Source organism: Gymnoscopelus microlampas (genome assembly GCF_963454915.1).
Source record: "Gymnoscopelus microlampas genome assembly, chromosome: 1".
NCBI lineage: Eukaryota > Metazoa > Chordata > Actinopteri > Myctophiformes > Myctophidae > Gymnoscopelus > Gymnoscopelus microlampas.
In genome coordinates, this window is record NC_139962.1 from 27,069,815 (window position 1) to 27,097,198 (window position 27,384).

The 27,384-nt window shown below is 37.9% G+C and overlaps 2 protein-coding genes across 3 annotated transcripts in view; one reads left to right on the forward strand and one right to left on the reverse strand.

Moving 5' to 3' along the window:
• Window positions 1-2,364: 2,364 nt before the first annotated feature.
• Window positions 2,365-9,989, reverse strand: LOC311047437 (proteasome subunit alpha type-1). The gene is made up of 10 exons (XM_084060159.1): window positions 9,931-9,989; window positions 8,362-8,406; window positions 7,837-7,938; window positions 7,194-7,297; window positions 7,006-7,094; window positions 6,828-6,898; window positions 6,605-6,734; window positions 3,507-3,586; window positions 2,847-2,951; window positions 2,365-2,613 (listed from the first exon to the last, which is right to left on the reverse strand). The coding sequence occupies exons 1-10, from the start codon at window positions 9,931-9,933 to the stop codon at window positions 2,554-2,556; spliced, it is 789 nt and encodes a 262-aa protein (XP_083916285.1). The 5' UTR covers window positions 9,934-9,989; the 3' UTR covers window positions 2,365-2,553.
• A 3,570-nt stretch (window positions 9,990-13,559) lies between these two features.
• Window positions 13,560-27,384, forward strand: part of pde3b (phosphodiesterase 3B) — a 79,602-nt gene continuing 65,777 nt past the window's right edge. For both annotated transcript variants that reach the window (XM_084066709.1, XM_084066710.1), the window contains exon 1: window positions 13,560-14,795. In XM_084066709.1, coding sequence (XP_083922835.1) covers window positions 13,875-14,795 — 921 coding nt within the window. In that variant the 5' untranslated portion in view covers window positions 13,560-13,874. The remainder of the gene's footprint in view (window positions 14,796-27,384) is intronic.

The window sequence follows — 27,384 nt, forward strand, 5'->3', positions numbered from 1 at the left end:
AAGTATGCTTCGGAAAATCGGCTGAAATAATGTAAAATATGCATGATTTGAACATGCAAGGTACATCATTATCAGAGCTAAATGTACCCTTCAATGTATTGTTTATGCCATAATGACTGGCATATCCACAGGTTTTGTAGCAATTTGTAGCAACTGTTGAAATATTTGGCCTCAAATGTCAAATGTTCAAGCATGTTCAAATCATGTATACTTTACCTTATTTCAGACAAAGCATACATTTTTTACATTTTTGCAAGAAAAAAAAGGACCCAATTTAACATTGAGGTGGCCAGAATTCTCAGGTGCCCAATCTTCCAGTTACTGTTGCACTTGCAGGGCTGTGTGTCTGACGTGGTGATGAGCAGCACGGAGACAGTTCCTGGTTCTCTTCCTGTGAGCCTCTCTGAGTCGTGTCAGCTGCAGGCTTCTCAGATCACACAACAGTTGTGGAGTTTATCAGAGGGGGGCAGGATGAGGGATAAAGGAGCCTGGTGGAGGACTTTGTTCCAGGGCCCCGCTGGCTCCTGTCAGTATTAACAGCAAGGATGTGGAGACAGACGTGGTCCTACAAATACCTGACGGTGCACCCAGATAGCCGGTGAGTTGGAAATATTGAGGCCGTGTACAAGAAGGTTCAGAGCCGTCCTCTATTTACTGAGGAGGCTCTGGCTCCTTTTGGTGTGTGCAGGAAAGTGCTGCAGATGTTCTACCAATCTGTAGTGGGGAATGTTATCTTCTATGCGGTGGTGGCATCAGGGCCTGTGATGCCAACAACAGGTCAATAGACTGATAAAGGCTGTTAAAGGAGTCGGTCTGGACTCCCTGGAGGCATTATTGCAGTAAAGGACACTTTCAAAGCGACATGCCATCATGGAAAACAGCTCCCACTCTCTGCACACAGAGGAGGAATATCAGCAACCGACTGATCCATCTGGACTGTTCCAAGGGCCCCTACCTGAGGTTATTTCAGCTGGCGGCCACTCATTGTCCCACATATAAGAGAGCATAGAAGACTTTTTTTTTGCACATGTACACATGTGCACAGTATTAGTATTTCTATGTATCTATGCATTCATATTCTGATACCATGTCCTGTGTTTTTGTGTAGCCTGCCATGTCCCTTTTTGTATAGTGTCTTCCTGTTTTAGTTTAGTCTTGTCCGTGACTATGTGTTGTTTTTAATACGGTGTTGCTGCGGAAACATCTGCAATTTCCCTCTGGATAAATAAAGTTTTTCATCCATCTAAAAATATATACAGCATGTTCATAAAATATAACTACCAAGTCTATTATAAAACATTGTAAAGCTGTTTAGTTTCTAACATCCCACGAGCATCTGCAGTTAATAAAGGAAGATTGTTTTATATGGAAATTGAATCCCCTAGAAATCAATAAAGAGATTGTTTTTCATCATGTCAGCAGACTTCCTGAGCAATCTCGCAATCCCAGTGGTCTTTGTGTTTGGCTCACTTGGGGGTTATGTGTGAGGCCTACAGCGGACAACCTGTCAGAGCATTGTTCATAGCCAACAATGTCCTCTTAAAGGGGAATTTTGGACCACGGTTTTCTTACCTTTTCTATGATATTCTAGGATGAATGGTACAGTAGAAAAATGTCATAACTCCATCCCGGGTCCGCCACAGCTAAAACGCGCGCCAATAAATTGTGCTAGATCACATATTTTTATAGCTTTTTTTTTTGTGAGATCTGACGTTCATAGTGACAGAACACTATGCAATCACGTTGCATCACGTTAATATTTTTTCTACTGTACCATTCATCCTAGGATATCATATCATCATAGAAAAGGTAAGAAAAGCGTGGTCCAATATTCCCCTCTAAGCTTCTTTCATCTTCAAAATCTTTCTGTCTGCTTTTCTTTAACAGTATTTACTCATGACTAGTCCATACAGGTCCTTCAGGCACTGTCTTTCTAGGTATTATTTGTTAAACATTTTTATGGGATTCATATGGATTTATGTTGGAAAGGACGGTGGAGACGGTAGAGAGGGAATGTTTGTTTTGCATTAACCACTTAAGTCTGATGTATATTTCATAGTATGATCCTGTCGCGCTGCGAAAATAGCCAATCTACAAGCTAAAGTTATTGCAACACATTGTAAACTTGTAGATCTGCTACTTTCGAAGATTTTTGCCTTTAGTCACTAAGTGACATGCCCAAAATAGGGATGCCAGGTTGAAAGCGGTTACATTTATACAAGACTAGCATTCCAGTTGTTCAATACTTGATAAGACTACTAAACAATCATGCATTACAAGTTATCTCTTTATTTTAACAGCTACTGTATCATCTAAGGCAAAAACAAAGTGTGAAATCATCACAGTTAAAGATTACATCACAAATTCAGAAAAAAAGGATGTTTAATATCGAAAATAAAATGTAACATTGGACAGTGCCAAACTCAAACGAAGGGAAAGATCATAGACCAGTAAACATCACCTTCTGTTTGCTTTGAAATAAATATTTAAGTTTAAGTAGAGTAAAAGTTATTCTGACTGGTGATAAGGGCTGTGATATTTACAACTTCCAACTCAAAGTTCCATTGGCTCATCAGGCTTCTCTGCTGCAGGCTCCTCTTCAGGCTGGGCCACCTGTTTAACAGGAGGAAATTTACTTTGCTATTATATCATTTTTCTGATATCATCTGATGACTAAGGAAAGACCAGCAGATTTATAATATCCAAGTAGAAAATGTGTTCCTAGTAGCCAACACACTCTAAAATACAGATGCTTCATGACATCTTTAAGAACGTATTGCAAAGGAAACACAGTAAATTGAAACACCAATTTCTTTTTTCATGTTGTATACTTTTATATTATTTACCCTCCTCTGTGGCCTCTCCTCAAGACCATCAAGGAAAGGGGCAACATCATCATCATCATAGATTATGAACTCTGTATCTTTGCCAATAATCCCAATTGACACATTCTGAAAGAAAAGAGTTTAGAAAAGCAGTTCATGAGAACAGTTCAACACTTCTGTTCTGTGAACCAAATAACACCATGAGGTATATAACACCAATGGACTCAACTCACTCCACATTTCAAACAACACATCTGCACATTCAAACTCAAATGATCAAGGAGGGCTCGGGAGTTAATCGAGTATTTATTTATAATATCACTGAAATGTACGGTAACTGTCAGCTACACATGCAATACTTTATAACAAGAACAAAAGACATAACATTATATAGTGGTAACAGTCTGAAAACAGGGCGGTCCCTCGACCTTCGTGCCTAGGCTGGCCGGGGAGTGACGGACAGACTCAAGCCGGGCACCGTTGGATGTGCCCCGCCAGCCCGGATCTAACAAGCAATTTTGGCCAGCTCTGAGGAGCACTATGGCCGCCCCTCCAGAGCATGGGAACTTGGGAAGCGATAGCGAACCAATCATCAAAAAGTCCTGCGAAACACCCACATTTTGAAGAAACATCCCTTTTCCGCCTGTTACTCCAGTCAATAATCACCAAATTCTTACACACCTTTGTGGTGAGATCTTGCTCAGCAGGCAGGGTTTCTCTTAGAGCACGGAGACCATGTTGCACAAGGTCATTCAGATTACCTTAAAGAGAGACAACAACATTTAAAATTGATACTATTCTGGAGGAAAAACAATGTTTTGAGAGAGATCCCCAGCAGGCTCACACAATAATGACTTGTGACAACTTGAAAATGTTCCACAATCACAGCAGCTCTAATAGATTTGCATTTTTCACACTGATGTCATAATCCTGTTTGGACACAGATTCTGATATAAAATGACAGTTTATTATCTCCGCCAGGCCGAGAGGAGATTATGTTTTGCCCCTGTTCATATGTTTGCGTGTCTGTGGACAGATAATCGCGGACACCGCTGTACTGATTGGTGTGAAACTTTGCATGCACATTCCCAGTAAGCCAAGGAAGAACCTCCTCCCCAATCTTTCAAATCGGCCTCATGCTGCCACTAAAAAATGTTGATTCCTTGCATCAGGATGCAACTTTCCATGTAGGCCACGCCCATTTCCAACTAACTTGACTTTTTGCCATTTTGCATATACTTTAAAACACAGATTTTGTCTAGAACTCACAAAAATCTGTACACATTATCTCTTGAGCCATGTGATGAACCATTCAGTATTTGTCATATTCCATTCTGATTGACTATGTTTGGCTTCCAAGGTTTGCGGGAGGGGTCCATTTGATACAAATTGGTAATAATCATTAATCGACATACCACAAATTTGGGTCCCACATTGAGACCTATAAACAAAACTAGCTCAACCAAAACTTGAGCTTGTGATTGCAAACACACTTGCAAACAAAATGCACATAATTTCTAGCCCATTTGGTTCTACTTTGTGAAAACTTGATAGATGTATATTTGTTCATAAATTCACTGGTGATTGACAGTACATCATCTGTCATTCAGAGACCCAGTACAGATTGCTTTTGTCTAAGCCAACTATTTTATTTTATCTTTATTTTTATGGCGTAACTCTACAAGAGGCTAGCCGGCTATGGGAGGGTCTGTGTCTGAAGCTGATCTCGCAAAACACTGGAACGATAAATGTCAAAATGCTTGCATGCACACTGCCAGTAGGCCACAGAAGTATCTTTATTATTTATTTATTTTTCTTCATAATTTATACTTACCTGTTTCTGTATTTTACTCTTATGATGTTGTTACTATGACATTACAATTTGCCCGGGTGCTTATTCATCAGTGAAGCTCACTGATGCCATTGCTAAGAACTAATGCCCCTTACTTGTCCACATAATAGCTACATTTTGTTTTCTTTGTTCTTTGTCCAAAATATTGGAAAATTTGGAGCATTTTAGAGGTATACTGAGTAGCATTCTGCTTCTTCTAAACAAAATTCGCGAAATTCAACAAAAACAGACCAACTTTATCACCAACCTTGCTTTCAATTCTCACCAAAGGGTGAGAGCCAACCCCAGATTTACTTATTTATTTGGAATGAGCCTCCTGTGCACGCCGTTTCGCATCACAGTACAGAGCATGTGTGAGCGGAGCGTGTGTGGTCCAGGAGGATGTAATCCTTGTTCAACGTGCATCTGTTGCCCATACTGTTTCTGCTTGGATATTATTCGGTGGATTGCTGTTTGGATTACCGAAATTCTGAGGGATCTGACATGTAGGGATAATTAATCACCAGGACAAAGGATCAGCCGTATGGCTGTGGATATCCATTGACTGTCACAATCCCTCAGTGACTAGTGATACATTTGGTGTTCGAGTACAATTGAGCTTAGTGACTGAACAGATCAGAGGGTACAGAACTTGTAGCCTTTTTTTTTGGGGGGGGGGGGGGGGCTGAGTGCAAAAGAGTGTGAAAACTATCGAGCACTCAGTAGAATTCCCCCCCGCTCAACTCTGCTCTGTCGTCGTACTGTAATTTATTTTTCATGTCTGTCTGCCATTATCATGCCTTTTTGTCTGTTTAGATCCCATATAACTGGGAGAGATGGTAACGTCAGTCTTTTAGATCCCATAACCCAGACGGATGGTCACATTGTAATTAAGCAACTGCTGGGGAGGTCTCTGCAGTCACACACTGACACAGACAAACAATGGTGGCTATGCTGTTTCAGGGAAATTCTGCTCAGTATAACTTTAAGTTAAAATGCAAAAAAATGGTTGCATTTTAAGAACTGAAGAAGAAAAAAAATTAATACTCATACTCACCATTGGTGAGTACTCCAAAATAAAGTACTTTTACTCAGTCATGAAAAAGCGGTAACGGTGCACCCCCATTTAACCCATTGAGACCTGAAGCCGATTCTACATGTCTCCTAAATCCCAACAGTTTTCTGACAAATGTATGTTTCTATATCAGTGGTGCTCAATCTTTTTCATGTCAAGGACCCCCAAAATTATATGTATTTGGCCGCGGACCCCCATCAAAATATTTTGTTCCAGGGACCCCCAGAAGCAAAGATTTGAGTTAAAAATGTTTGCTTTAAAAATATATATATTCAAAGATTTGCACACATTTTCACAAATTTTCAAAAATAGCAGATCTACAAGCTCGTAGCGCGGCACTCGTGCCGCGCTATGAGCTTGTATATCTGCTATTTTTGAATAGCCCAAAGTGTAAAATAATGCTTTTTAGCTCAAATCTAAAAATGACACAGTGGGTTAATAGTATGGTGCATCTAGCCATGCTGTACATTGTTGTCCAAAAACTGTTATAAGCCAAAATGCTGCTTTGGCAAGCATAATTCATCATTCTGAGGAACACAATGTTCTTTTCCCTGGATCGAAAAAGCAATCAGTCACTAAATGAAGTTGTTCCATAAAAAATTACACGATACCTGTGTTCATTGCAATGATTAATTATGCTGACTAAAACAACAGTAAAGCTCTGTGACATGTTTTACCAGTATCTTGGACAATAATAGAGTTCTAGGACTTTCAGATATGAGCTATATACTGCACACAGCACTATACAGTGCACTGCGCAATGCACACTGTAGAGAGCACTGTACAGCATTAATTTTGAAACACTGACATTCAAAAGTTCACACAAACAATGCGGCGATGATGAAAAGTAGAAGGAATACACTAATAGCTCACTGTCAAGGAAAGTTTCCATGTGTCTCTCCAAATAGGTCCGTGCAGACTGGGAGCGTGCACCTATGGACATGGCCTTGCAATCAAAGTAGTTGGCAGAGGGGCAGGTCTGAAAAATGTGTGGACCCATATCCTGAGAAAGCAAGAGGAAATACATATTTTAAAAAAACTTTAGGTATGTTAAATATATAATTTATTCACATGAAAGAAATATGTGACAGCGTACATCATATCCGGCAATGAGCAGCCCCACACCATAAGGCCTTCTTCCATATCTCTGTGTTGGTATTTGGGTCTCTGGGTCAAATGTCAAGGAGCCAATTCCAATACGGTACATACACAAAGTACCTAAAAATAAACAGTAAAGATGCTGGACAATACGGAACATAGATGTGAAAGGATACTGCTGCCAATGAGTGAAACCAAGCGTGACACTGGAAGCGGCTGGTCGAATACAAACCTGGAGTCAAGACACTCTTGACGCATGAAGTTGCTTAAAAGAAAAATGGGGCATAAGACATTAGCTTTGATCTCATAATCTAATATTGAAATCTTCAGTACAGTAATATGCCTGGTGTATATATTATCTTACCAAAGAAGTCTTGCGTCAGCAGTTAAGCCAGCAATGGAGATACCCACATGGTTATCTACATTCAGAATTTTCTTTTGATGAGCAGCCAACTCTGACTGTGCTCTCTGTAGGGATAAAGAGTAGAACTGATACTAAGAGCAAGTAACCTAAAAGCACATTTTGCTCAATTGTTTTCCCACGTGCATAACTGAGTAAGAAATGTCACTTGTAGTGATGGGAATCGAGAACAGAAATCGTTAAGAGAATTGGATTAGTAACTCAGAGAATCAACATTGTATGACTCTGAGCTTATCAATTCCTTTTATCAATGCTGGCATGTTTTTCTGACAGATGATCATTGCAAAAACAATGATGTCATGCATCTACTCTGCTGAAAAGGAAAAGATAAGGAGCAGTGTAATTTACTCTAACATGTTCAAATAAATGTTATTAGACATACATGCAAGCCTTTTTCTATTGTTTCTACTCCCAACTAGAAAACATGTGTAGGCCTACTCTTTCCACAGTGAAAATGTATCAGGAATCAATAATTAATTGACAAAGGAATTGGACCGACAAGCACAATCGCTAATGGCATTGGCATTAATAAACTCGTATCAATTCCCATCCCTAGCCACTTGGTGACAAACATAAAATCAAATACCTTCAATGCAACGAGGACTGCATGGGTACGAGATTTGAGACCCACGGTTGCAGATCCTTGCTTTACTGCCTCCATTGCATACTCAATCTGATGGATGCGGCCCTGAAAAACAAGAGACATTTCAAAGTGGGGTCCGGGGACCCCCACGGGTCCTCGGGGGGATACCAGGGGGTCCCCAACAAAATGAGTCACAATCGTTATAACCCCTTTATCCATATTGTATACTTTGGCTATTAAAAAATAGCAGATATACAAGCTCATAGCGCGGCACTCAGCTTGTAGATCTGCTATTTTTGAAACATCTTGAAAATGTTTGTAACATACGACTTCAGTAAATATAAAACAGATCACTGTGACTTTTTTATGCAGTTACACCCAAAATAATACATAAAAATACTATAACCACTTGGACAAATGGCTAAGTTTAGCTGAATTATAGCCCACAACTTTGTCATCATTTTATATATATATATATATATATATATATATATATATATGTGTGGCAGTGAAGGATGCAGCCATTACCTGGGGGCTCCAGACTGTAACATCGTTGTCATATTGGTTACGAAACTGAAGGAAGAGCAAATCAGATGGTTAATACCGTTTTTGTGCCATTACATGGTGCTCTTATAACTTGACTCCTTACTATTCGTATTATTTTTGTATCATAGGGAATTTTGACACAGCCTTAGCTAACAAACTCAGGCAACACTACAGCCTTACATTATTAGATAATATATAATAAGTTAACTGTTGTTCTCCAGACCACTCCACTGCTTCAACAATACTGTAATAATAATATCAATTGCAGTGGTGGAAAGTAACCAAATTTTGAGGTATGTTTTACTTTTATTGGAGTATTTTTTGAAAAACTTTTACTTCTAAAAGTGTCAGAGGCAGGCAATGTGTACTGCTTCGTAGTAAGCTACTTCTTCCACCACTGTCTGTTTTTGTTATGTATGACAGTTTGTCTGTACTACTTGGTCTAATAAAAGTACATTTTCCTAAATCTGGAGACAATTCATATGTAAAGTAACAGATATTTTCCTGCTGATTACTGTGCACATGTACTATATAAGTCTTCGTGTTTGAGCACAAATTTGCATTTTGAGAACCCAAAAATGTTCCAAATAATTCTCGCATCCTCCCCCACACCTTCAGCTTCTGGCTAGGGGAAACACTGTTACAAAACATAGATTAACCACTTACGCCCTATAGGCTGTTTTCAAAAGATTTTTTATACATTTTGAAAACTTGAAGCGGGACATTCTGCATAATATTTATTTTTACTTTGGGTACATTAAGTATATGTTGATGCCAATACATCTGTACTTTTACTCAAGTATATTCTGTATACCAGACTTTTACTTGTAACAGAGTATTTCTACATTGCAGTAGCACACTGTAAGAAATATGAGTGTGCTTCTTCCATAACTCATTAAAAAGGTAGGGTAAGTGATTTTATTTGGTTAAAAATAAGTGTTAAATACCACGATATTCTGATAGTAGTAGTACTCATTGCTGTAGAGTGTTTGTTCAGTAAGTCTCCATGTCTCTCCAGCTCTTTATTAAACAGAAAATGTATTTTCAGGTCGGGATACCAATTTTATCCAATCAGGATAGAGATTAAACTTATAAGTGAAATTGGAAGTGATGACACAAAGAAATTAGCAAACAAAATGGGAAAAGAAGCTGATAAATGGGTACTCTCTCCTGATTGGCTGAGATTTTGTCACCTACCTGAAAATGTTTTTCTGTTTATTAAAGAGCTGGAGAGACAGGGAGACTCATGTGACTGAACAAACACTCTATAGCAGTGGTTACTATCAGAATATAGTGCTATGACATTTTAACAAAACATTTTTTTTTAACCAAAAAATACCACTAACCCTACCTTTAAAAAGGCTGATCGCTTTAAGTCCCACAGACACTGGTCTAGCTTGTTAGCAGTGCTTACTCATCTGTTGTTGTTAGCCTCTTGGCACGTTAAACGTGACTAATGTTAGCTGGCCAGACACGTACTGTCGATTTGTGCTCTATGCATCTCACCAGTAGGTTTAAAAATAAATCATTAAATCATATTCTATATCTTACCATAATTTGCAATTACAGCAGTCAGCTGGGTTGATGTACACTCTCCACTGACATCTATCTGCGCTCTTCTACTTTTCCTACACATCATTCTGGACGATTGGGTGGGAAGCGAGTCGATCACAGAGCAACATTGATCATAAAAGGGAGAGACATTTTATTTTTCACATTTTTTACTTAAGTAAAAGTATCAATACTGCGATGTAGAAATACTCTGTTACAAGTAAAAAAAAAATCGGAATTAAAAATGTACCTGAGTATAAGTTCAAAAGTATTTGCATCAAAATATACTTAACTTAAAGTACCAAAAGTACTCATTGTGCAGAATGTCACAAGTTCAATATGTATACAAATATTTTGAAAATAGCAGATCTACAAGCTTGTAGATCTATTCTCTATTTTATAATAGCCGAAGTATAAATAAGTCTAAGTGGTTAATGTATAATCAAAATCTACAAAGTAACTAGTAACTAAAGTTTTCAAATAATTATAGTGGAGTAAAAGTAGGCCTATAATATTTGCCTCGGAGATGTAGTAGAGTAGAAGTAAAAGTATTGACAATTGTAAATACTGAAGAAAGTAAAAAATACCTCAAAATGTTACTTAAGTACAGTACTTAACATGTACTTAGTTACTTTGCGCCACTGTCAATAAACAATACTAGAAGACGAGATAAACACACATGTGGCACACACCTGTGACCAGTCAAATCTGTGCTTTTTTTTGCAAACTCTTAATTAAGTATTCAATCAATCAATATCTAAACAACATGCTATCTAAATAACATTTTAATATTAATGGTCAATACTGGGGAAAAAAACAAAAATAATCTAAGTAGCCTAACAAGAAAAAGCCTACCTACCCATGCACTTTAATAAGCCTATATTAGATAATGTGGTAACACTTGATATGCATTCCATATCTATAATGCTTTATAAGCATGCCTAAAGCATTATATTATAGGCCCACCAGGCCTGGAATGTTGTAATTTTATGGGCACGGCCACTTGCCCTTTCGTGGTGTACATATTTTTTTAGGGTACAAAGGCCAAATGCCAGGGCATGAAGGGCATCAAATAAAAACAATGATTTTAAGTCCACAGAAATGATTACATTGATAATTTTTTTCAACACATAGTATTACTCTCTGTGAAATATGTAAACAATAAAGTTGTTTATTTCACAAAATGTATTGGTATACAAAAGCTACTGTGTCAAAACTTCACACATGCTCAGCCCTAGTCTAATCAGAGTCACTGGACTCTTTTGAGGATGGAGAGGGGGAGTCAAGAATTCAGAATATCAAAAAGACACTGCCGTCTAAAAAAATATATTCACAAAAAGGGGGTAGAGGAGAAAAGAGTACAATCAACTGGGGCTGCGTTGGCGGGGCATCAAGGCGGCCACTGTGGCCTCGGTATAATATTTTTGAGGGGCAAAATGCCAAACTGAGGGGCAACGGTGTTGTTATAAGAACTCATAAATACTCATAATGCATTATAACAATACTCATAACACATCATAAAGCATTTTATAATTACTTATAGGTCAACACTGTATAATTTCAGTTATAAGCATCCATATTGCCATCATAACACATATAAAGCCTTTTATAATGACTCAAGCTCAAGTATCAAAATACTTCATAATTAGTCACTCACAGACTTATTTTGGTCATGATTTTATTGTAATCCTCATAGTTGTGATAGATTATATTAATGGTATAATGCATTATAATCACTGTTAATGCATTATAATGTGATTATAAGTGACTATAAGTGGTCATTGGGTGCTTTAAATAAATTAATAAAAATAGCATTCAATTTAGGCACAACAAATCACTTATGGTGACTTATAATCACACTATAACGCATTATAACAGTGATTATAATACATTGTAAGTTGTAACATTATAATGTATTACAACTATGGCATTTACAATAAGGATCCTTGCAAAACAAAGTGAGTGCAAGTGTCCCAGCAATTATGAAATATTAAAATATTTGGCCTAATAAGTCATTTCAAAATGCTTCATGTGTTATGATTATTGTTATAAAGCATTGTGATTATATTAGTTGTTCTGCTGCCAGGCAGAGATATTGAGAAATCTCTCAATATCTCCATATTTTAACTTGATTGATTTCGTAATTGAATGTCCTACTTTATCATACCATGTCACTCAAAATTGGCAAAAATAGGTTTGAACTTGTAGATCGGCTATTTTGGCTATTTTCGAATTGGAAAAGTAACATTTTTATATACACTCATGTTAACTTTATGAACTTAAATATATATACATTGGACATAAAAAACCTATAGACATGGGATACATAGAAAGTGCCCCCCAACCAACACACACACACACACACACACACACACACACACACACACACACACACACACACACACACACACACACACACACGTTGTCAATCAACGTTGTTCCTCCATGCAGACTACACCTCCTTCCACAATGAAAAATGTAAGACATTTTAGTTACTTTGTAGATTTTGATTATTATTACAAAACACAACAACCAGCTTCAACTAGCTGAAATATTATTTCGGCCATTTGCAAATAGCAGATCTACAATCTCACAATGCATTGTGGGGCCTTCTTTTGCACAATGAGTATTTTTCACTTTTGGTACTTTTACTCAAGTACATTTTGAATACGGGACTTCTACTTGTAACAGAGTAGATACACTCTGTCTCTCTCATTGCAGTATTGATACTTTAAAAGTATCATGATGGAAGAATTCTTCCATCACTGGTAAAAATGCTGCAGAACTCCCAACAAGTCCCATTGTGACATCTAGGCGGCGACACAGAGCCCCTTCTCCTCTAAAAACAACATCTCTGCTCTTTCTTTAGTCAGGAGTCTTCAACTGGGGGTCCGGGACCCCTAGGGGGTCCTCAGAGTTACTACAGGGGGTCTGCCAACATCTTTGTGTGATATATTTATATTTTTACATTAACCACTTGAACCCTATAGCATCCCTATTCTGAAGAGAACTTTAGCCAAATTTGCAGATCTACAAGCTCACAACGCCTCGCATGTGAGCTTGTAGATCTAATATTTTTGGGCAAAGAGGCATAGATGTAGTAGAGGGACAAAAGAGCAGACCAAGTAAACAAAAAAAGTTTGATCTGAAACTAGATTTTATACAGTAGAGGGGGTCCCTGCTTCATCTCTCTCTCAGCTAGGGGGTCCATCCATGGCCTGAAAACGATGAAGGCCCCTGCTTTAGTCAAAGTGCTGCTGGAGCACGTTTGAGTGACCATGGAGTGCGTCTGCTGCCGACATGTAGTTGTCGAGCGTTTAACCACGGTGTGAATAATAACTGGAAGAAGAACAACTTTAGGTGGATTTAGGAGGTTCAGCTCCACTATAAACATGGCTGTAGTACGCACGACGCGAGGAGGAGAGGTTGTGCACAGTAAAACAAGCCACCACGACGGGCTTGGAAGTGTCAACATGGGATACATAGCAAGTGCCCCCCCCCCCCACCAAACACACACACACACACACACACACACACACACACACACACACACACACACACACACACACACACACACACACAATAATTAACTCTTAACAGAGACTATGCTCAAAATACCTCCTAGAATTTTAACCGATATCATGTTTTCAATATTTTACTTTCTTTCTTTCTTTTAATGTCTTTCTTCTTCTTTTTTTACTGTGTAAAAATGCTGCAGAACTCCCAACGAGTCTCATTGTGACATCTAGGCGGCGACACAGAGCCCCCTCTCTCCGTAAAAAACAACATCTCTGCTCTTTCTTTAGTCAAAGTGCTGCTGGAGCACGTTTGAGTGACCATGGAGTGCGTCTGCCGACATGTAGTTGTCGAGCGTTTAACCACGGTGTGAATAATAACTGGAGGAAGAAAACAACTTTGGGCTGGATTCTGGAAGGCTTAGAAACATGGCTGTACGCGAGGAGGGAGAGGTTGTGTCAAACAGTAAGACCAGGCACCACGATGGGCTTCATGGAAGTGTCAACAGCAGCGGCGGCGGCGGCGGCGGCTCAGAGAGCCTGAGGAACGGCTATGTGAAGAGCTGCGTCACCCCTCTCACACAGGACCATCACAGGGGCTTTTTGCTCAACGTGTGCAGGTTCTGCAACGAAGACGTGCTGAATTCCAAATTGTTCAGGATCTCCGCCCTCTACGCGGGGGCATTCGTGTTTTTAGCCGTGTCTTTTCTCATTTCCAGGAGCTTGCAAAGTGGTGACTCGCTGTGGGATTTGCAGACTTTTCTGTCGGGCTTCTCTCAGTCCATTAGTCCCCTGTTCAGCATTGGCTGCGCGTTCTTCTTTTTAACGTTTTATCTGAGGAGGAAAAAGAAGGAGAGTAATAAATGCTGGCTTATGTCGCTGCCGGCGTCGTGTTACCTCGGGGATTTTTTGGTGTTGCGGTTCTTGCAATGGGGAGATCAGGACCAGCATCAGATGCAAATGGTGGGCAGGTTGTTATTCGTGCTGGGATGCGTGGGTCTGCTCACGCTGATCCCCACTTTGAAACTCAAACACAGTGTTTTGATCCTGGTGTTCGCCAGCGTGGTGTGGCTGGTGTCTTTCACCAGTCTGAGTGGGCTGCCCGCGCTGCTCAGACCATTCTTCGCCTGCTTCGCGGGGGTCTCTGGCTCTCTGCTGGGGCTCTGTTTTGACCATTACTACCCGTCGAGGGAAGCACCCAATCGGATTGCCAGCGCCGAGGAGAAGGTCCCAGTGATCAGACCCAGGAGGAGGTCCAGTTGCGTTTCGTTGGGAGAAACGTCCACCAGCTATTATGGCAGTTGTAAGATGCCCCGCAGACCCTCGTTGCCATGCATATCCAGAGAGCAGGTAGGTCTTCATTGCAGGTGCCCTGTGACAGTGTTTCTCAACCTTTTTTAGGCCGTGACCCCCCAAAAAATTATCATATTTGAACTGGGGATCCCCCCACCCTGATAAGCACTTTGAATTGTAGGAGTTGAGGCATTACATTTCGTTTAACTCGGTTCCACAGATAAATATTGTGAAAATAGCAGATCTACAAGCTCTCAACTATTATTTGACAATTTGGCATATGTTTGACCAGTATCTACATAGTATAGTTTGTTGATTACTTTTGATGCAGTAATGGTCTTTTTCTTTTCTTTCTTTCTTTTTTAAAGTATTAAGGTCTTAAAAGTCCTTAAATTGTCACTTCACTGTCATCTGAGGACCCCCTAAAATCATGTGGGAACCCCCCTGCGGTTCCCGACCCATAGGTTGAGAACCACTGCCCTATGAGTTTCCAAAGTAGGCCTAATAGTGCTGTCCAGACACAGCACTGTTTTTCTCTTGTTCAGACACATGCACAAGAGAATTACAACACCCCCACCACACAAACACCCATTAGATATTTCAGCACACACAACAACAACAACAACAACAACAACAACAACACATCCCCAACTAATGAGCAATTAACCTCCAAATACTTTCACCTGGTCACCACCTGCACACAGGATACATATAGATGAGTGCATTGACTACTACAGTGATCAACTATTTAGAATAAGGTAACATTCTAGATAACAGCCTTTTATACAAATGTGGATATGGTGTAGACTGGCAAAAGACAACTTTAAATGATTAGTTATATAGTGTACACAGTAAAATACTCAATGTTAGTTTAGCTCAGAGAGTGACAAATGTAACCAAATGGACTTTTACTGTGTAGAGTCATGCATGATCACTTGAATGGCCAGTAGGCCACTGTGCAAATTAATTTGTACCAGTATCTGAAGTCTTTTCCTAATGAACAGTGTATGACATTTTTGTTTGCCATTGTTTTGTTATCATTAATATTTGTATCAATGAAGCAGTTTAGAGAGACACCTGATAGCTATCCTCTTTGTCATTTTGTTAGAGCAGGGGTTCTCAACCAGTGGTCCGGGGACCACCAGGGGTTCTTGAGGGGGTTCCAGGTGGTCCCAGCTAAATGATGGAGAGTTGGTAACCAAATGGACCCTTATAGATCTTTAACTCTATCGTAAAATGAAACCATTTGGTTTCATGTTATGCTCTCAAGAGTTAAATAATTGTTAAACATCTGCATTACGTAATTTACAAGAAGTCTGCACTATTAGAGAATATAGAAGAAATATATATTTTTGGGGGTCTGAGAGGCTAAATCTCATCAAATGGTGGTCTGTGGCTCAAATGCCGAATAAATAATGGACCTTGACATGAAAAGGGTTGAAAACCACTGTGTTAGAGAATAGGCACTGAGCATGTTTAGTATTAACCACAGCAACATACTGCAGATGCCATTATATAGTTGATTAAATATTATTGTTCCACTAACAGGGCCTGTTGCCATTGTAAACCTCTGTGTGGCCTGGGTGAAATATTTAGCAGTCAAGGACTGAGAGGAAATGATGGTCATTATGAGCGGGATTATTCAGTGTACATTGAATAATATCCTTGTTTTCTGGTCTGCTTGTGTGCCTGAGCTAGTGTTGGCATCTAAAATAATTGTTTTAGTTGTCATTGAAATGTGACACTTTGCATTTCTTCTAAAGTAGCCTGTAGCAATATTGTAGTGATATATTTATATGAAAATGAAACAGTCTTGTTACTTGCATACAGTATCATGATTCATATATACTAACCTCACCTGATAATGTTATGTTAAACTATAGTGCAAATGATTGCCCTGATTCGTTTTTTGTGAAGGTGGCATTTGTGCCTGTATTATTCTCCTAATACCCAAGCATGCAACATTGATTGCAACATAATAAAAAAAAAAGTAATTATTTACCGACCCAGCATAAATGTTTTGTTTATGTCATAAGTCATACAAGAAATAGTGTAAAATGTCTTTTCATCATTTGAGCTATTTTATCTTCTCTATTTTTTGCTGCTCTTTTTTTCTTTTTTGTGTTCCTTTGGTAATTTGTGTTTTGATTATAGATAATATAAATATTTAAAACTATTAAATGTCAGACGCATTTTGTGACCCATGGTTCGATTGACTTGGAAGAAAATGTGGCTTAATGCACTTCTTAGATTTCAGAAATTCTTTTAAGAACCCATATAAATATCACCACAGACTGTAGGACCAGATTGGCCAGTTAATTATTTGCTTTACACTAACCTGTCACACATATAGGGTCTATATTTATTGGATAAAAGAATATATATACAATAAGTATTAGTTAAAGAGTAGGATTAGACTCAATACATTTCTGTAGTGATTGGTGTTGGATACAAATGACATGTTTTGGACCCAAGTAAGTTGGACATGTTATTATTTAATTCTTATTTTATGCAGCCATCTGATTTGACACGTCTTACACTCTCTGCTTGTGAGTTGAATTTACTTCTCACATCATAGGAACTTAGGACTCAACTTTGGCCATGATATGACCCCTTTGATCGGGGTACTTGATTCCCATGTGTTAAAATGACTTGTGACTCAAATTAGTGTGACTTGTTCCCACCTGAGCTGTCACAGTTTGTTTTACTCATTTTGCATCTGTAGTGAAAGAAAACAGTGTGCACACAGAGACATGACATACATACAGTACATTCCCACATTCCCCAGACAAAATTCAGCCCCAGAATACTGATAGAACATTCAAATATATTTATGCAACAAGCTATTTATTTCAGACGGAGTGAAAGTTAGGGTTCTTAAAAATGATAGCTACATTTTATATTTATTTTGAATCCCTCACAAGATGATCTATGTTTTTGGTTTGTATCTTTGTTTTATTGGCCACTGTTAACAACTTAAAGCACAATGGCACTTTGGTAGAGCAGTTTTCTAAAAGTGGGGTCCAGGGACCCCAAGGAGTTCTTGAGGGTGTTCCAGGGGGTCCCCAGGAAAATTGGCCTATTTCATAAAGAGCGAAAATAGCGGATCTGCAAACTCAAAACGTGTCACAAGTGATGCGACGTTAGCTTGTAGGTAGGCTATTTTCTCTTTTTAAAGGCGGCCTGAATGTCACTGCTTCGCTTAATGGGGTAATCTGTGTGGGGTCCCTAAGTACGACAACAGCAAGTGTGTTTGTGACCCTTTCAATTTTCTTTTGCCTATGCCATGCCCAAAATATAGGGATGCCAGGTTGAGTATGGTTACTTTCACTATAATTTCACCAGCTAGAAGGTTGTCCAATGAGAGAATGTACTTTATGAGTATGACTATTCAGATCATGGGTTTCTCTCTCCAAACCTACAGTATAGACAATTGTAGCATTCTGTACTAAATCTAATCTAACAACTAAGATCTCTTATGGGGATCCCTAGCAAGAAATCTTTTCAAATGAAGGTCTGTGGCCTATAATACGCGTTTCAATCATTTTTTGGGCCCTTGATATGAAAATGTTTCAGAACCACTGTGGTAGAGATTTGGGTTCTGTAGTTAACCTTGCCATGATGTAACTCCAAATATTGGCGAGATATCTTAAATAGTTGGTCCATTGATTGGACCAACTATTGGAATTTGATATTCAAAAATATATAACCTCCTCATTGACTTGCATTGCACTGTACGGCATTTATTATTATTATGCATTTTTGGTCATGTCATGTCAACTTCCTGTTTATTTTACTATTGCAGATCCGGGTCTAGATCCTCGTATCTGGATTTCCTTCTTAATTAAAATAGTAAAATCAACATGAAGTGGACGTTTTCATATATATATATTTCTTTTACTTTTATGTTGTACCGGGTTAGGTAGGACCTCCCTCACGTTTGGGCTTGCTTTTTGATCATTGGGTGATAACATTTTATCATGCCACCCTTCAAAACAAAAAGGTTTATGGCAAAGACAGATTCCCCGTCAATATGAATATATGCCATAAATCATGAATTGAATGCCGGAAGGGAAGCCTCAGCAGGAAATGTGTCATACAGTAGTAAATTAATGAGGCAGAACCTTACAAAGTAGCCTACATGCCATACAAAATGCCTTTATTCAACCAAACTCTTATATCCTTTAGTTTATCTACAATACATAGGAAAATGTTGGTCTTAGTGCTAAACAGTTGGTCTAAATATTATGTAACTAAATAACTACATCAAAGTTATTTTCTTGTTCTGCTCTTGTTAACATTTTCATACTTATGCAGGTATTGTTTACTTTTTGTTTTGAACTGATGATTACTTGAGAGAATATAGTCAAAAACAATAAAGTGTACAAGAGAAAGTTGACTAGTCACTTTCTGATTATCTATGATTTATGCCTGCATTGAAAAGAATCTATGCTTATGTAACTCGCACGTTATCTTGCCAGATTCTGTGGTCGACAACTAGATGGAGAATAAACAATTTGATATGAAAACAATAATTCATGTTGATTAGTTATGTAACACATGCTGTTCTCCATTTGAACACATTTTTGCACACAACATGTCAATCCTTTACTCTAACTAGCATGTGTGAGGGACACTGACTACTGTATGTTTCAACTAGTATGGAGATTGGATTATTTAGTTTCTTGTTCAAGGTAGATTGAGAACATGTGAGACTGCAGGTCTTCAGTATTGTGTGGATGAAGGCATGATTATTATAGTTAGGTAGGTTTACTGAAACAAAGTTATGTCCATTGTATTCTCAACATAAGTGAAAATGCTGTTTTCTGTGGAAGGACACAAACTTGAAATATTTTGAGTTCTTTTAATCACATTCAGAAGAATTGAAATAATTGGTATAAACGATAACAAAACAGATGGCCATTTTCTGTCAATTTTATACAAATAAATGTAAACATTTTTAAAATAAAAATGTTAAACTAAAGTGAGCTGACCACACAAATTATAAATTAAATAAATAAAATGTCATGGACACCATGTCATGAAACAATAACCCTGAGGGAGGTGAGTTTGTGCATGTCACTGACTCCAACAGTCTCTTATCACAGGCGTTTGGCGTTTTAGAGCAGTTAGTTCTCAAACCTTTTCATGTCAAGGACCCCCAAAATGATATGTATTTGGCCCCAGACCCCCATCTCAAAGATATTTTGTGCCAGGATCCTTCAGAAGCAAAGATTTGAGTTAAACTTTCACTTTACAAAATTCAAAGTCACAATTTTTCAAAGATAGCAGATCTACAAGCTCATATGAGCTTAAGTATAAAATATGGTTAAAGTGGTTAAAATAATTGTGACGCTATATTAACTAATTTTGCTTGGGACCCCATGGTATCCCCCCCAAGGACCCCTTTGAGAACCACTGTTTTAGAGCATGCCATGTGTGCATCTACTGACTTAAAACTTCATCTTAAGATCTAGAAACTGTACCCACCCTCAGTAATGCCTTGTACTCTCTCATACTAAATAGCAAGAGGAATTTCCTTTAAGTGTGATCTAAATCAGTGTCCCCAGCTAAAAGAAATCAGCTCTACTGTACTTCAGATGCTAAATCTGATGGGAAAGGTTTGACTTCTCTAGGTTGTTGTGGAGCTCACTTTATGAACCAGAATGGAATGGGAGAAAGCAGTCTGGAGGCAGTGATTAATTTGAATACTCAAAACTCTTACACTAAGCACGTTTTTTCCACTATATAAACAGTTTGTCCGTCTGTATCAAAGTTAATGTTTGTGATACATTTCCCTGTCAAAACTGCAACCTGCGAAACTGATTAAACATGTTAAATAGACTATCAATTTCTGTATGAGAATTGCCACATTTCTGGATTACTCCAGTGGAGGCAAAACAAACCAGTGTCCCATTCATTACAGTGTAAATATTTATTTTAAGCTCATGCTTTCAATTTGTTTAAATTGTTATTGCTCTGGTGCTTTTGGGAAATGTTTGAGATTTATTAGGTTGGAACACACAGTGGGACAAAATGTGACATTGTCCCGACTCCCTATAGCTTTCATTCTGATAAGGTAAAATCTGTGATGCTTGTCTGGTAACATGGGTGAGAACTTTCTTTTAACCATGAAATCAAATTGAAAAAGCTGATTTGAGTTGTTTACCAAAACCTTTTAAACTCAGTATAAGTAGCCCCACACTTTCCAAGCAAAGTAGAGCTTATTTAATTCTAATACTTTGTGGTTAGAACTATCCCATTCCCAAACCAAATGAAAATTGAGGTTAAAAACCAAGTATACCACTATGAATACCTCTGCTTAAACTTTGAAATAAATGAATTCATGGTCTCATAGTTGAGTCAAAAAGAATGGCTTATGTTTACTAGAAAAATGGTCACAAAAGCTTGCGCAATAGGTCAGTTGCCCAATTTTCATATGTGCTCTATTGGTATACACTGTAGTTTGCCGCATGCTGCCAAGCTCTGTGTGGCTGAGAGCACATCTGTTTATGATTGATGTGATCCCTCAATGTGTCATACTGACTGGGAGGGAATACCCTCCATAGATGCTGCCATCTTAGAGCCCTCACTGGATACATATTATATGAATGAAACGCAGCATCAAGACTGCTGATTCATAATTCGTAGTGCTGGATGGTAGAGATTGCTGTTAAGTTAAGGTGGCACCAAGTGCCGCTCTACAAGCTTGTAGATCTGCTATTTTGAAAAATCTTGAACATTTGTGCAAATCTTTGAATAAATATATTTTTTGAAACAACATTTTTAACTCAAATATTGGCTTCTGGAGGTCCCTGGAAGAAAATATTTTACAAACGTTCGCAAAACGTTTGCAAAAATATATATTCAAAGATTTGCACACATTTTCACGAATTTTCTAAAATAGCAGATCTATAAGATCATAGTGCGGCACTCGGTGCCGCGCTATGAGCTTGTATATCTGCTATTTTTGAATAGCCAAAGACATCTAAAATGACAGATGCGTTCCCGGATTGAATGGGTTAAAACAGCATAGAATGTATCTGCTTTCTCCTAACATCTATGCTTTGTTTTGCCTATTATAGAGTAAGAGTACCGAAGTCCTGACATCAAAACCACGCCCCCTGGATCACGGAAGGGTTTTCCCATAAGAAGAAATCCCTCTAGTTTTTCTTCTTTATCACGTAATATAATAAGAACTGTTCCAAAAATAAAATAAACAAATGAGTTTTGGCATTCTGTCAGGGAGGTGGCTCTGTATCATTTATGATATTTATTTGTATTTGATGCAGTCTGTGTTTGAAGAAAATTGAATTAATTCAGCAGTGAACTTGGAAGGTGCGTTGGAAAATGACAGTAGGAAATCACATGACTGTCCCCACTGAAGCACGTCACGCTCCGCCAAAAACACCCGAGACTCAGATTTGTTATCGGTGTGTGTTATTATTTAGTTTTAGTTTAGTAACTGAGAGCTGACAACGCAATTATCCTAAATCCAATACAAAACGACGTGACGCATGTGTAATGAGAGATGTAGTCGAAGGTCATTCCTAAGATGATTGTTGTCGATTGTAGGCGAGTCGGCGACCTTTTATTTACTTACTCTTTTGATCAATTTGTACTCAAAATGCCAAAACTCTTTAAAAAAAACAAACAATTGGAACACAGTTCTTATATCACGTGATTTCAAAAACATCTATGGGATTATTTGAATGGCACTTCCGTGATCCTGGGGGCATGGTTTTGACGTCAGGACTTTGGTACTCTATTGTTGTGAGCAAGTGAAGTTCTCGTTGTTTACTACAGCAAAGAATAAACACTTGAACCCTAGCGTCCCTATTCTGGGGCAAACATAGCAGATCTACAAGCTCACTACGCGTCACAATGCAGCATGCTGTGAGCTTGTAGATTGGCAAAGAGATTTGATGGGGAAGGGTTAAAAGACTGGACCAAGTACCGTATAGCATGCTGGGAGACCCCGGTCAGCTAAGTATATAGGGTGGTTAAAGTGGTTAAAAACAGCCTTAAAATCATTTCCATAAGTGTGACTGAAGCACTCTGTGTTATTGTACAGACAGTGAATCCCAAATCAATGTCACTGCATCTGTCAATGGTGTTATTTGTGTATCGTTCTGCAGTACGACAACATGTGTGTAGCTATATTGTGACCCTCTGAAACAGTGTGTGAACTTCAGGTACTATGAAAGAATCAGAGATTATTGCTATTATAAGGTTTCTGTAGTTGTACTGTTTATAGATGTTTGTGGGACATCTTCATGCAGGCTAATGTGTAAACGTGTGTAAAGTGTAAATGCTGAAAACAGCCTAGATCTAAAGTTCTAAACCAAACAAGGCAGATTATTTTCCCATTCCTTTTGATTTATTATATGCAACTGAAATAATTGGTTAATTTTAGAACATTAAAAGTATAGAAAATAGTATGTTATATTGTGGATCGTTGCATAAACACTTATGCTACTTAACTGACATGGATAAAGGTATAATTATCCTGCCAACAGAACGCTCCACTACGTGTAGTGACAGAATTCCATATGGGCTGTTAAGGCATGTTTATTAGTATATGTTCATAACTTTTTTTTATTGATCGAATAATCGAGAAGTGTGGTTTTGTTTTTTGTTTTCTGCAAGTCAACCCAAAAAAATGTAAATTAGATTTTTTTTTTCACACTTTACTTTGCAATCGTGTCACCCAAAAGTAGCAAATAGCTGATCTACAGACTCGCAAAGCATCTCATCGCGACACGTTATGAGCTTGTAGATCGGCTATTTTAGATATTTTTGAACATTTTTGGAAATTTCGATTATTATTATAAATTGATTCATTTCTTATTTTCTTTTACTATCGATTAAATTGATTATTTTGATTAACTGTTGCACCTCTACAAGTATGACATTGGAGCAGATCTTAGGCAAGTGACAGCTGGATTGTGTTTGTGTGGCTACCCCTCCTGTGGAGGAGGTGGTAGGATGCAAGCAGGGTTAGATAATGTTCTTAACCAGGAGTCCCAAAAGAGAAATTAAAATGTGGTATGTTCCTGGGACCCAAACCTAGAGAAAAATATATTATGAATGAATCACTTAAATCTGCACTATGTAACTTTCCACTTCTACCCCAAATTTGAACCCGGTTTCCTGTGCAAGTGCTGAAATGTTTACCATTGAGCTAATGGCTAATATCCACTGAGCAAGCAAGCAGGCTGCTTGCTCAGGGGATAAATTCAATCTTGACCATCATGTTAAAATTTGTGTCAGATCCTGTGTCTAGGTGAGACATGACCTTTGACACAATCTAAATGTCTCAATAGAAGAGCAGGGAGACACAATGCAACTGCCCCAATTGTATACGTTTATTGGATTAATATACTATACCATACAAATTGGACCAAATTACATTTTATTAATAAAAAAAAGTTACATATTATACATAGTGCCGCGCTTTAAGCCTTATTTCAAAATGAGTGAAAATAGCCTCTACAGTGGACACGTTCACAACATGTCGTAATGCAGTGCATTTTGAGCTTATAGACATATTTTTATTTTGTTTTGCACATTTCTGGAAGGGTTTTACATTTTTCTTGTTTTAATTTTATTTATATTTTGCTCGTGACCCAAAATGGGTCGCGGCCCTATGTTTGGGAAACCCTGTTCTTAACTAACCCCTACACCACACAGTAGAGCCTAGCATAGCAGTGGGCTGCAGAGAGAGAGAGACGTTTGGAAGGGAGGGGAGGAGAGAGGAGAGTAGAGCAGTGAAGTAGAGCAGCTCTCAGCTGTCACGTTCTCTTGCTGTAAAGCCATGTGGAATGATATAACATTGACGTCACAACCCAGTGACGTACCACGGGGTGACTGTGAGGAAGAAACAAAGCCAGGTTTTACTAATCGGCGGTAGAATATAGTGACTGCCCCCAGCTGTGATGAGAAGGGGAGCAACTGTCTTTTTTCGAAGGGGGTGCGGAGAGAAAGAGTGCTTGGATGGAAAAGTGTATTGTAAGTAGGGCTGGGCAATTAAACCGAAAATATGTCAAAACCTGTTATTTAGAACCAATAAACAATTTAATCTTGCTCATGTAGGTAGCAGTTTTTTTCTTTTTGAAAATTTGTTCTCTCTATGAATCAAAAAAACAATTAACCACTTAAGCCCTGTATTATGCTTCATTGTACAATAGTGGCATGTGAAAATAGCTGTTTTCCTTCACTGGTCAACGTGTTGCGATGCAAGACGTTGTGAGCTTGTAGATCTGCTATTTTTGTGATAAAAAAAATAGCGTTCAATTAATCGTAATTGAGGCAAAATGTTTGAAATAATTGTGTTATTGATGTGACGTCATATGGCCCAGCCCTAAGAGCAACTGTCTTTTCTTCAAAGAGAGTGCCAGGAGAAAGATTGCTTGGCTGGAAAAGGATGCCACAGAATGCTGAATTATAGACCTCCTATGGTGCATCATGTAACCTTTTGCATTTTGGAACTGGTATTATTAATTATGTTATTGTATTCCCTGTTACAATCTTCCAGTACTAAAGTCGCCCTGTGCCCCCTTGGGAAATAAACAACCTAACAGAGTTCTTTTATGACATCAACTGATGGTCAGCTATGATGTTTTAGGCCGTGATTAAATAATAACTTAATTTTACCTTAATTAACCTTTATTTGCTTTTACTGGACATGCCACTTTAATGCTATAGTAAATTATATCATAAGTTTGGAATATTTTTTGCACTGCAGGCTTTTCCTTTTGTGGTTTCCTACTTTGCTTGTTTGTTTCTCTTCTAATGAAATTCAGCCACTGTAAAACAAAAAAAAAGAAAAGAAAAAAAAAGTGTTAGCTTATAATGTTAAAGGAGCATTTCACCCATTTTCAACCTTATCTTCATATATTTGGTCCTCACTAAGGCTCATAATAAGATGGCACAATTTCAATTGTGTCTCATTGGTGGGCTATGGACAGTCCTGAAATGTGCCTACCAATGACATTCCAAGTAATAGAAGAAACAATAGCCTTTCTCTTCCTGGAAATTTAGCATGCTGAAATAGAAGCCATTGTTCTTGCATTAATAAAAAATATGAAATCTTTTTAAAATCTTATTTGAAATTACCAAACCTGCCTATCGATGATGTCACTTGTAGGCACTAAGCAGGTTTCTGAACTGTCAATAGCCCTCCTATTAGACACAGACTGAATAGACAGAAATGGTGCCATCTTATAATGACTAATGAGCATTAGTTTGTTTGTTTATTTGGTTCCCCATTAGCTACTACCTTAGCAGCAGCTACTCTTCCTGGGGTTCACACATAAATAAATGACATAACATGAAAACATTTTACATGACATTATCATAGAAATGTTAAACACTTAAAATACAACCAAGATGGAAAATATTAATCAATCTTGATTATATGGTGTAATAGCTTAAATTATAAATGTAACATCTTAATGATACCTCAACAACCAAATTCAAACAAATTCAGGTTTACAAATACATACTACAGTATGTAAAAACATTACATAAACAGTGAGGACCACTTATATGAAGATAGGTTGAAAATGGGTGAAGTGGTCCTTTAAAAGTGTTTTAATAAGAATACAACGTAGCATACATTTTGTCTTATGTCAATTTTCCTGGTGATGAGCCAATGTTGGTGTTGAAATAAACGTTTGCTGTGGGCCATCTTGTAGCTACCACACAATGAATATACAGTGGTATATATGAATTCTCTGCCTCATAGCTGATCATATAGCTTTAGTGGAAATGGAGCCTAGAGCCCACACAACCACTTAAGCCCCTATCTACAGTATCGGTATGTTGTCGCACGATAAATAGCAGAAATAGCCGATCTACAAGCCCACAAAGTGTCGCATCACAATGCGTTGGTAGTGAGCTGGTAGATCTTATATTTTCTCTATTTTTGAACATTTTTGGAAAACTTTGGTTAAAATATTATAACATTTTTCATACAGCATAGCACTCACCTGAGTCATATTGTGTATAAAAAGAAAATTATGACAACCTTTAGGGATATTTATTTACATGAACGTGTGCTAAACTCAACAAAAAATAAAATGCTGTGGTTGGTATGTTATTTTTGACTTTAGTAGGATTAGGATTTGGATTAAGGAGAGTTACCCCTAAATGCTGAAAATGTAACCTTTTTTTGGGTGCCCTGTGGCTCTCAGGTCCTCTCAAATTGCACCCCATATCTGTCCTGAACCAATGATTATTAGATTTGGACCATAATCTTGTCTTGCATATACTACTTCATCCACCATACAGTATTTATGTTTTTCTTTATGACTAACTGCAATTGGATGAAAAGATCATATACATAAGTAAATAATGATATTAACAGGAAGATTATCTTTATTGCGTAATATATATAGGATTAATAGAATATAAATTGTACATTGTATCACTAAGAATGCTTCATTACATCTAATAGTATTACATCAATACTATTAGGTAATACTACTGTATTTACAGGTATTGTAGGTCACGCAGAACCATGGATGCAACCATTTATCTTGCTGAATAATTTAACATGCTCATGGGGCTACATGGGGGGGAAACGAATATTGTAACTGTCATTAAATCTAATCCACAAAAAAAGTGTTTAATTTGAATTGCA

Excerpts from the sequence above, each read along its gene's own strand:
- LOC311047437 (XM_084060159.1), bottom strand. Across the intron at positions 6,735-6,827 it reads TGCTCATTGCCGGATATGAT|GATATGGGTCCACACATTTT; the intron begins GTACGCTGTCAC and ends TTGCTTTCTCAG. Across the intron at positions 3,587-6,604 it reads CATGGAAACTTTCCTTGACA|GTAATCTGAATGACCTTGTG; the intron begins GTGAGCTATTAG and ends TCTCTCTTTAAG.